Consider the following 12,159-nt stretch of genomic DNA (forward strand, 5'->3'; position numbering starts at 1 on the left):
CTTTACCTTCTCCCAGTTATTGTGAGGAACACTTTAGAATATCTGAACTACTTTTACCATCCTCGTTATTGTTAATTTTTTTACTTGTTGTCTTTTTCTTTTTTAACTTCATAAGACTTTTTGTTTTTTTTTTTTTTTTGGCATGGTCAATACTGGTTTATAGTTACCTGCATATCAACTACTTTTTTCTGCTCTCCATTCCTATTTGTACTTAACACGTTTTTGGGGGATTATTTCCTTTCCTTTCTGTTGGTAGTTCATTTATACATTTTTTTCTTAAGTAAGTGTCTGCTGGTGCCAAACCTTTTGTTTGTTGTTTTCTTTGGTTTTGGTCTGAAGAAATTTCTTTTTGTCCTCAGCTTTGAAAGATATTTTCACTGGATGTATAATTCAAGGTAGTGGTTATTTTTTTCTCAGCACATTGAAGTGACCATTGTGCTTTCCTTTGGCTCCCATAATTGATGTTGAGAATTAAGAAATCAGTGTATTTGCTGCTTCTTTTTAGATTAGCTGTCCTTTTTCTTATACGTTTAGGATCCTTTTATCTTTTATATTCTATAGTTTCAGTATGATGTATCCAGCTGTGGACCAGTCTAAGAATTGGTAGATTTAGAAAATCCATCTGGAAAATTTTTAGCCATTAATTTAAAATTTTTTTCTCTTCATTCTCTTCTGGATATCTGGCTAAATATATTATAGCTTTTCTTATTCTATCTTTCATTCTTCTTAACTTCTTTATTTGGTTTTTGTTCTGTCTTGTTTTTTCTCTACTACATGCTGAGTAATTTCCTTTGATATATCTTCTTATTTACTGGATCCCTCTTCAGCTATGTCTAATATGCTATTAAATCTTCGCATTGAGTTTAATTTCAGTGATTATATTTTCATTTTAGGAATTCTGCTTTGTTATATTTAAAATCTGCTTTGTTATTCTTTATAGTTTTGTGTTTCCCATGGATATCTTCAAACTTGTCTTTTATTTCTTTAAACGTAATCACACACACAAGTTAGTCCATGTATGATATATAGTGGGCCCTCCATATCTGAATCCCTCCACATGCTCAGATTCATCCAACCACACACCATATGATACTGTAATATTTACTATTGAAAAATACTCATGAATAAGTGGACTTACCTGTGTTGGTCAAGGCTCAAATGTATAGTTATTTTATATTGTCTCATCACATAATTCTTGAGTTCCATTATATGAAGACTTTTGTGTTTTTCTATTTCCTATCTTTTGCTTCTGCTGATTCTTATATTCTGGTAACCTTTATCTTTTTGTACTTGATGATTTTTGATTGTGAGCAGCTCAATTTTATTGGAAAATTATTTGGGAGAATTCCCTGGAGTCTAGGATAAATTGACTTTCATTCAGGGAAGAATTTCATTTTTTTCTGCCAGGTATCTTGAGAATGTTGGTGGGACCACTAGCTAAAGTCATTATTTGAGATATTTTGGAATGACAAGGGAATGTTGGGCTCTGTATCCACTTCAGGACTCTATTGTGGTTATAATTCACAGGGTTACTACCCTCTTCTCCCAGTTTTTCTCAGAGATACTCTTTGCATTCCCCTGTGGGTAGGTTTTAGGGAGAGGGAGATTTAACTTCTAGATTACCTTTACTTTGGGACCTAAAAATATACATACTCAGATTTACAAGAACTCTTGCTAGATTCCTCTTCTTTGTCATCTGTTCCCTATGTTCTCTGAGACTGTGGAAAGGAGTTCTCAAGCTTATCAAGTGCAGAAAATGATCTCAGGTTCAAATTTTTCTGGCTCCCATTTAAATCTATTAGGTAACTTTCAGTTTGGTTTTTGGCTTGATAGATCCTTATTCTTTTGCCTCCTCTTAGTGTTTTTAGTGGATTTCTTTGTTGCGATTTGTTTTGGTTTTACATCCAGAAATTTTTGTTGCTTTTAGTGGAAGAGTAGGTTTGGCTACCTACTCATTCATGTTACCAGGATTTAAAAATTAATATACTAAGTTCAAGGCTTTATCTTAGTTAAAATTCATCTGAGTAGACTCATCCATTTCCATAGAAAGTTCTAGTTGCCTTTTTTTGGTTTACATATGGTTTTATTGAAGATGATTTAATAATCCAGGATTTTTCATTCTCATGTAATATAAAGATGAAATATCATTGTTCAGTATGGTAGATTAAGATGTATCAAGTTCACATTTTGGAAAGAATTACATACAATCTAATATAACAGTTATGAATAAATATTTCATGGAACTTAATTTTTTTAGAAATGTATCTCCCCAGTTTCACCCAGCTTGAGTTTATGGGTCAAAAACTTCTTTTTGACAAAGTATTCCAATTATGTACTCAGTTATATTTAATTTGGAGTGTACACATTGACTAACAAATATTTTCACTTTATATTGAAAATATTTTGCTCAATATTATTTTAAAATTAATACTAATTTCATATTACTTTAAGATTGTACTACCAAATCATATGGTGAATGATTTTCTATTTATTGAGTAATTTGTGAAGACTGTTCATTGTAAAGATTTAAATTTTCTGCAGGTCTGTTATACATTATCGAAACACAGAAAGTTCTTGATCTCAAAATTAATTTGAAGGCTTCATATATTATACTCCCACAAGATGGAGTTTTTAGCCCTACATCCAGTCTACTTATTTTGGATCTTGGTCATCTAAAGGTATATACTACTAATAATTACTTTATAATATAGCACATCTATTGTTTCTTTAAGATGTATTTTGTTTCCTAGACAATTTGATTTAGTGCATTAATTTTTAGCTTAGTAGTAGACTAGGATTTGAGAACTCTTCCTTTTTGGTGAGTAAAGTGCAGTTTCATTTAATTAGGTAATTTTCCTATATTTCTAATAGGAAAGTGACCAACTGAACACTGAAGGTCAGGGGTGAGCCTAAGAATTATATTTTTAGAATTTGAGCCCTTTTCAATTTCAATTTATTACTTGATCAATTAAAATGTGTAAAGTGGGAGGTGGTTTTGGAAGTAATGAAATATATTTTCATCCTTCTGAAGTTTTTTTTGTGTGTATATATATATATATACACTTTAGATATTGTCACTTTAGTATTTCTGTTAAATAATCCTAAAATTGAGAAATGATCTTCTTGCATTTGTCTTCCCATCCAATTGTGTACACTTTCCCCCTTCAGTTCTGAGTAGAGAATACTTTTTTTCCGTTCTTGATCTGTGCTGTTGAATATGGTATCTATTGGCCATATGTATTTGTTTAAATTAAAATTTTTAAAAATTCATTTCCTTAGTTACATCAGCCACATTCAAGTGTTTAATAGTCACAAATGGCTAATGGCTACTGTATTAGAACAGATGGAGAACAATTCCATCATCATAAAAAGCTCCGTTGGACAGCACTGCTCTAGATCAATAAAAGTAGAGGAATAGCTCTAACAATTTAAAGATCCAAGAAGGATGAATAATATTGGGATGCTCTTTATGGCTACCTAAAAAATATGTGCCTTTTCTTGATATTGAGATTCTCCTTTATTCTTTTTTTTTGAACTCTTCAGTTGGTAAATATGTAGAGACTGCTAGATTTACATTTATAATAAAAATTTAATACAGATATTATTCATATTTGAATTTTGTTTTGGAATTGGTTCATTGGCAGTGTGGTATAGTAGAAAGAGCCAGTGGAAAGGTAGAGTGGTCAGGAGTAAGGGTATCTATCTATCTAGTTTTGTGACCTTAGGCAATTTGCTTAACCTTTTCTCTAAAATTTATTGCCTTTCAAACAGATAATCAGTTTTGATTGTCTGCTTCATAAGAGCTATGTAAAATAGAGGGGGAAAATGTTAAAATTAAACAAATACACACACACACACATATATATATGAATGAATAAGATGAATGAATATACTGCTGTGAAGTGATCTCCAAGATACTTAAGTGAAAAAAGTAGTATGTATAGTACACCAGGAAAGGGGTGGTACCAATATAACTTGCTTGGGGTCACATAAATAGCAGAGTTGGGGCTAACATTCAGCTATCTTAATATTTAATCCTGGACTCTTGCTTATTGTTATAGTTATCTAAGTATCTGTCATCATGCCATAGAAAGATTTTATAAGCTATATTTGTCTCTTAATTTTGTCTTTAATAAAAAGGCTTCTAAGATTTAAAAAAAATTTTAGATGTATTATTCATCAGGACTGACTTGGTTCCCCTTCTTTAATATAAACAATTGAGAAATACAACTTAATATATAAAAATTTACTTTATCCCTGGCCTTCTCACTATATATATATCATGATGATATAAAGATATTTCTAATAATCTTATATGTCAGCTAGTGAATTTATCTTCTGTTAAATTTTTCTATTGTAGTTTGAAAGATAAAAACTTTATATTTTCATTTTGAAGTATTTTGCATAGTCTAAATTATTAAAATTAACTTCAAGGTGACAAGTAAAATTCGTTCAGAATTACCAGATTTAAAACAAGGTGGCCCCAAACTTGAAGAGATAATGGATAGAGCTTATGATTCCTTTGAAATTCAGCTTACAAGCATACAGCTGCTTTACAGCAGAGTTGGTAAGTATACAATGTGTTATTTGTCGATTCTTTTTCTGAAGTGATTAATTAGGTTTTTAGACAGTTTCTCTGAAGACCTTCATCCAAAATATGTGAGAACTTTTATATTTTTGAATTAGAAGTGATAGTAGATACTGCCTAGGAGCAATATTTCATCTAGGAATGATTTTTACCCCTCGAGATGTTGTCAATTTCTGGAGACATTTTTGGTTGTCACAGGTGGGGAGTTGGGGCACTGTTAGCATCTAGTGAGTGGAGGTCAGGGATGCTACTAAACATTGTACAATGTAGGGGAAAAGCACCAGACAATAGACTAATTTGGCCCAGATATCAGTAATGCTGAAATTGAAAAATCCTCATCTAGACCAGTTTCTTCCAACATTTGGACAGGCTGGAAAACACTGGTGCATATTTAAAGTGATACTTGTATTACACAGTGGGATGACCAGAAGAGGCTGCTCAAGGCCAGAGGTAACCAGCTGAGGGGACTCTGATAGCCCTGGCCACAAACAGCCACACAAAGATTAAAGAAGGTTACTATCTTAGACACACTTTTACCTTATTCACTTTGGTGTGTAAACAGGAGTCTCTAATCTGGATCTAGTTTTTCAAATGAAGTGACCAGAGCCAGCAATTTCTTGTCAGGAGCCACTAAAGTACATAAAGGGCCCAGACCAATTGAGCCCTCTTTCCATCTTGTCATACTGCTTCTGAATCCCTAGAGTGTTAGTGAGCATTGAGATAATTCAACGAATTGGATGGGTGGCTGTTTTAGAGATCTGTATGTATGTATACGATCAAATTTTAATTATCTGAGCTAACTAATAAAAGGAGAAGCAGTGAGATCCTAAAGTAATGGTTATTAAAAATGTTAGTTTATATAGGACTGAAACATTTGATTTTTTTAATTGTATTTGCTTCAGAGTAGTGAACTTGGTTTCTGTTTTTATCATATTTCAGTTATAGAATGATCCTAGAAGTATAGTGGGTGATAAATGCAAATTATTTATAGAAAATCCATAAATTAATTTTCAAGGAATACATTACTGTATTTTGGTATGTGACACATTTTGGTCATTAGTTTTCAAAAGTCCATGAGCCGTATTTAATACTTAAGATATTGAGATGCTTTTTAAAGATTTTTTGAAGTATTTCATAATTATTATCTGAATATTATTGGAATTCCTTGGAGTTATTTTTGATAAGCATTAACTATTCTTAAATAATTAAATCTTTTGGGGGGTCAGGTTTTTTTTGACATTGGGGTTACTTTATGTAATTGTCAGACTCTTCTTGATAAATGAAACATGCTTCTAAATATCTTATCTTTATATCTAACTTGAGAAGTGAAGGAGGTATTTTATTTATTGCAATACTGTTGGAATTTCAAAAATTGTAATGAAGTCCATTTACTACCTATCTCCAAGAGTCTAATCTTTCACTGGGTTAGTTTTACTTGACTGAGGCTTTAATTGACTAAAGGTAGGTATATTAGGTTCAAATGGGGGTGATTTATATGAAACTGCTTTGTATTATACAGATCCCATTCGTCTTGTTATAAATTTTTTAAGTTATTTCTCTCTGATATAGACATACTGTTTAGAAAATCTGGATAATACAGGAAAACAAAAACATCATCCTTTATCTTACTGCTCACACATGAGCTTGTTGATATTTCAGTGCATATCCTTTTGGTGTTTTTTTCAGTGCACGTACCTATGAACATATGGGGTGTGCTTGTGCAGTGGTTACGAGTGGGAGTATTTGTGAATGCGTTTTTAACGTGGTTTATATAGTTTCATATACTGACTTTCCTTTTATTTACCAGTAATATTTTGGGCACTTAAATTCATGATTTTTATTGGCTACCTAACGTTCTAAGGCTATGCTGTCAGTTATTTAGCCATTTCTTTACTAAACATCTAGGCTTGTAACACTGCAGTGAATGTTGCCAGAGGGTCACATGTTAGCAGACCTGGATGCCAATTCCAGCTTTATTATTCACTAGCTTTTTGACCATAAGCAAGTTATAAATTCCTTTCATTGTCATTTTTCTCAAATGGGTTGATAATACATCATTGTGAGAATTAAATGAAAATTTAAACATTGCCTAGGATAGTGCCAGTTATAAATCTTGAATAAATGATAGCTTTTCATATTTAATACTGAAGAACTGCACTTTCCCTACCCTTTACATTATTGTCTTGTAGCCACGTTGTTTTTTGAGTAACGTATCTGGTTGGCATAGTGACTGTCAAGGATGAATGGTAGATTTGATTAAAACTATGTTGTTGTTAACATTTTAATAAGCATTTTTTCCTATTAAAACAGTCTTGCAGCCACAGAAGAAAAATGATGAAAGGGAAAAGAATTTACCTGCTGATTATGTGTACCTGGGAATGTGGCATTAAGATTATTTAGATGTAGGAAAATTTCCTCTTATCACTGTATGACTATGAAGTATTAATGGTAATTTTAGGTTTAGTGTGTTTTTCAAATTATACATGTGTTAAACATGTACTATATCTGTAATTAGGTGATAATTGGAAAGAAGCACGAAAACTCAATGTATCTGCACAACATATTTTGGTACCTATGCACTTCAATGTGGAACTCTCTAAGGCCATGGTTTTCATGGATATAAGGATGCCCAGGTATGTACTGTCTGTTTTGTGTGATTTTCCCAGTAGTTCTGCAGCTAAAAAATGCCATGTTTCAGATTTCTCATAGTAAAATATACGTAACATAAAATTTATCATTTTTAAGTGTATAATTCAGTGGCATTAAGTACGTTCACATTTTTGTGTGACCATCACCACCATCTATCTCCAGAACTTTATCATCTTCACAAACTGAAACTCTATCCTTTAGACAATAATACTCACAATCTCTCCTCCCCCAAGCCCATGGCAGTCATCATTCTGTGTTATGTCTCTAGGAATTTGACTATTCTTGGTAACTCTTGTAAGTAGAATCATACATTGTGTTTTTACGACTGGCTTATTTTACTTAGCATAATGTCTTCATGTTGACCTATGTTATAGTGTACATCAGAATTTCATTTATTTTTAAGACTCAATTCCATTTTATGTATAAATCATATATTGTTTATCCATTCATGTGTTGTTGGACGTTTGGCTGTCGTAATAATGCTGCTGTGAATGTTGGTGTACAGATACCTGTTTGAGTCCTTGCTTTAAATTTTTAGGGGTATATATCCAGAAATGGAATTGCTGGATTATTCTATTTTTGTTTTTTTTGAGTAAGTGCCCTACTGTTTTCTATAGCAGTTGCATCATTTTATATTCCCATCAGCAATGCGCAAGTGTTCCAATTTCTCTACCCGTTCACCAACACTTGTTATTTTCTTCTTTTTTTTAAGTAATAGCCATCCTAACAGGTGTGGAATAGTATTTAATTCTAGCTTAGAATTGCATTTCCCTCATGATTAGTGATGTTGAGCACATTTTCATGTACTTACTGGCAGTTTATATATTTCTTTGGAGAAATGTCTGTTTAGGTCCTTTGCACATCTTTTAAAGAGGTTGTGTTTTTTTTTTTAAGTTGTGGGAGATTTGTTGTGTTGTTAATATTTTTCTAGATATTAACTGCTTATCAGATACAATGATTTACAAATATTTGCTCTTATGTTGTAGATTGCTTTATTCATCACTCTTGATAGTGTCCTTTGATGCACAACAGTTTTAAATTGTGATTAACTCTAATTTATCTTTGTTGCCTGTGCTTTTGTTGTCATATCTAAGAAATTATTACCAAATCCAGTGTCATGAATCTTTTTCTGTACATTTTTCCAAAGAATTTTATACTTTTAGCTATTAGGAACCACTTTGAGTTAGTTTTTGGATATGGTGTAAGGTAAGGATCTAGCTTTATTCTTTTGCATGTGGATATTTAGTTTTTTGAGCATTATTCATTGAAAAAGACTGTCCTTTCCCAGTCTTTGACTAGTCTTGACACGCTTGTCAAAAAATCATTGGCCATATACGTGAGGGTTTATTTGTGGGCTTTCTGTTCCATTTTCTTGGTCTGTGTCTGTCTTTATGCCAGTACCATACTGTTTCATAGTAAGTTTTGAAATCAGGAAGTGTGAGGCATCCAACTTCTACATTGTTTTGGTGATTTGGAGTCCTTCGAGATTCTGTATGAATTTTAAGATGAATATTTCTATTTTTATGAAAGATGCTATTGAGATTTTGATATGGATTCCATTGAGTCTGCAAATGTTTTCAGTAGTGACAACATAGTCTTCCAATCCATGAACACAAGGTGTCTTTTCATTTATCTGCCTTTAATTTATTTCAGCAGCATTTTTTAGTTTTCAGTATATGTCTTTTACTTTTGGTTAAGTTTATTCTTTTTGATGCTATTATAAATGGATTTATTTTCTTAATTTCCTTCTTTGATTGTTCTTTGTTAGTTTATAGAAACTTAATTGGTTTTTCCAAGTTGATTTTTGTATCCTGCAACTTTGATGAATTTGTATATTAGTTCTTGCATTTTGTGTGTGGAATTGTTAAGATTTTCTACGTATAAGATCACTTAATCTTAGAACATAGGCAGTTTTACTTCATCCTTTCCAATTTGGATGCCTTTTATTTCTTTTTTTTGTCTAATCGCTGTGTCTGGAATTCCCAATATTATGTTGAACAGAAGTAATTTAAGTGGGCACCCTTTATTCTGATGATACAGGAAAAGCTTTCAGTCTTTTGCATTGAGTATGCTGTGGTTTCTTCATATATGACCTTTATTATTTTGAGGTTGTTTCCTTCTGTTTCTAATTTTTGAGTGTTTTTATTACAGATACGTGTTGAATTTTCTAAATGCTTTTCATCAATTGAGATGATCATGTGTTATTTTTTTCTCTTCATATAGTTAATGTGATGCATTACATTGATCTGCTTTCATATGTTCAGCCATTCTTCCATTTCAGGGATAAATCCTCCTGGGTCATGATGTATAATCTTTTTAATGTGCTGTTGAATTTTCTTTGCTAGTATTTTATTGAGGATTTTTGGATCAGTGTTCATATTGATCTGTAGTTTTCTTGTAGTATTTTTTTGTTTTGGTTTTGGTATCAGAGTAATGTCCTAAAAATGAGCTAGAAAGTGTTCCTTTCTTTTCAGTATTTTAGAAGAGTTTGAGAAAATTTTGTGTTAATTCTTCTTTAAATGTTTGGTAGAATTCACTAGTGAAGCCATCTGATCATGGGCTTTTATTTGTTGAGAGATTTTTGATTATTGATTCACTTTCCACACTAGTTATAGGTCTGTTTTTTTTTTCTGTTTCTTCAAAACACAGTGTTGATAGGTTTGTGATTCTAAGAATTTGCCCACTTTATCTAGGTTATCCAATTTGTTGGCATAAAAATCCTTATTTTGGTAGAATTGGTAGTGATGTCTTGGCTATTATTTCTGATTTTACTCGAATTTTTTCTATCTCAGTCCAGCTAAAGTTTCTTTAATTTTGTTCCTCTTTTTGAAGAACCAACTCTTTTGTTGTTTTTTTTTGTTTTGTTTTTCAATTATCTATTTTCTTTCTCTGCTCTAATCTTCATTTCCTTACATCTGCTAACTTTTGGTTCAGTTTGTACCTTTTTTTAGTTCTTTAAGGTGTAAAGTTAGGTTGTTGATTTGGGATCTTTCTTTTTCAGTGTAGGTGTTTATAGCTATAAATTTCCCTTAACATCGCTTTTGCTGTATCCTGTAAATTTTGGTATGTGTTTTCATTATCACTTGTTTCAAGATTTTCTTATTTCCCTTGTGATTTCTTCTTTGACTCGTTTAATAGTGAATGTGTTAATCTCTAAGTATTTGTAATTTTGCATATTTCATTCTGCTGTTGATTTCTAGTTTCATTCCATTTTGATTTGAAAAGATGCTTTGTATGGTTTAAATCTTTAAAAAAGTTTTGACTCTTGTTATGTGGCCTAAAATATGGTGTGTCCTGGAGAATATTCTATGTGCATGTAAGAAAAGTGTGTATTCTGCTGTTGATGGGAGAGTTCTGTTTATGTCTCTGGTCCAGTTTGTTGATAGTGTTGTTCTAGTCCTCAGTTTCCTTATTGATCTTTTCCCTGGTGGTTCTGTCAGTTATTGAAAGTGGGGTATTGAAGTCTCATGTTATTGTAGAACTATTTCTTCCCTCAACTTTGTCAATGTTTCTTATATTTTTGATCGTTCATGTTTAGTGCATATATGTTAAATCTTCTTGATGAAGTGATCTTTTATCATTATATAATCTCTTGTCTCTTGTAACAGGCTTTGACTTAGTCTGTTTTGACTGACACTACTGTAGCCATTCCTGTTTTCTGAATTGCTTGCGTCTTTAGATCTAAAGTGAATCTCTTGCAGACAGCATAAGTTTGGTCATTTTTTAAATCCATTCTATCAGTTTATATCTTTGTGAAGTTTAAACCATTTACATTTAAAATAAATATTGATAGGGAATGATTTACTTTTGTCATTTTGTTACTTACTTTTCTGTATATATGTCTTATAGCTTTTTCGTCCCTTTTTTCCTCCCTTACTTACCTTCACTTGTATTTAATTGATTTTTTTGTTGTGACATGTTTTGATGCCCTTCTCTTTTCCACATATGCTTGTTCTGTAGATGTTTTCCTATTAGTTAATCTTGGAGATAACCTATGACATTGTAAAGTTGACAATCTTTTTAAAATTGACACCAACTTAACTTTAATTGCATACAAAAACTACTGCTTACTGCTTCACCCCCTCCATTTTGTTACTGATGTCACTAATTATATCATTATTATATGTTGTGTAGCCATTGACAGATTTATAATTATATTGATGCATTTGTCTTTTAAATCCTGTAGCAAATAAAAAGTGGAGTTAGTTGAAAATCATAATAATACTTGATTTTATATTTATCATATATTTGCTTTTACTAAGATCTTTATATTTTGTTAACTGACTGACACTTTGAGCCTAGGATCATAAATATAGAGGTTTGTTAAATTAGACTGGACTGTTTTGCTGATTTAGTTCTAAATAGACTATAGCCAGCCCTTTCAGCTTCCTTTTACACCAGTAATTTTTCTCTGCCTTACAGACTTTCAAACCTCAGTCACAAATCTATTTTAAAATTTAAAGAAAGACATTTCTAACAACTACCAAAGACTCTAAGGGGAATGGTTACTAGAGAGGGAACAAGACAACGCTCACATGGTAGTGCTGTAGATTTTGTGCCTGAAGTATAGGAATAAGGATAGGGGGAAGCAGTGATAGCCTGGCCTTTCTTCTGTGTGCTGTGGTATGGACCCGGTTCATACTACTAAACTGTTTTTTCAAAGTGAAAACAAGAGACCTAAGAGAAACCTACATGCTTCTTTTTGGCCTTTTAGATTATAGTGACCCAGTTCACTAGCAGACATTGTACAGTTTGCTCAATATCGTTCTTTTAGACTTCTTTATTTGAGGAAATCAAACTGGGATTCTGAGATTCTTAAGACAGAGGGGTGCCAGGAATTTAGTTTAAGAAAGAAGGAAAGAAAGGCATTCTACACGTTTTGCTGTTTTTTATAATCCAACTTTAGATACAGGTTGATTTTA

General features: G+C 31.9%; 1 protein-coding gene across 5 annotated transcripts in view; it reads left to right on the plus strand.

Moving 5' to 3' along the window:
* Positions 1-12,159, plus strand: part of VPS13A (vacuolar protein sorting 13 homolog A) — a 197,336-nt gene that overhangs the window by 51,326 nt on the left and 133,851 nt on the right. For all 5 annotated transcript variants that reach the window (XR_010382701.1, XR_010382700.1, XM_010978070.3 and 2 more), the window contains exons 20-22: positions 2,542-2,678; positions 4,435-4,567; positions 7,104-7,221. Coding sequence is in view for 3 of the 5 variants with exons in the window: in XM_010978070.3 (XP_010976372.1) it covers positions 2,542-2,678; positions 4,435-4,567; positions 7,104-7,221 (388 nt within the window). In the remaining 2 variants the exon portion in view is untranslated. The remainder of the gene's footprint in view (positions 1-2,541; positions 2,679-4,434; positions 4,568-7,103; positions 7,222-12,159) is intronic.

Source organism: Camelus dromedarius, chromosome 10 (assembly GCF_036321535.1).
Source record: "Camelus dromedarius isolate mCamDro1 chromosome 10, mCamDro1.pat, whole genome shotgun sequence".
In the NCBI taxonomy this organism is placed as follows: domain Eukaryota; kingdom Metazoa; phylum Chordata; class Mammalia; order Artiodactyla; family Camelidae; genus Camelus; species Camelus dromedarius.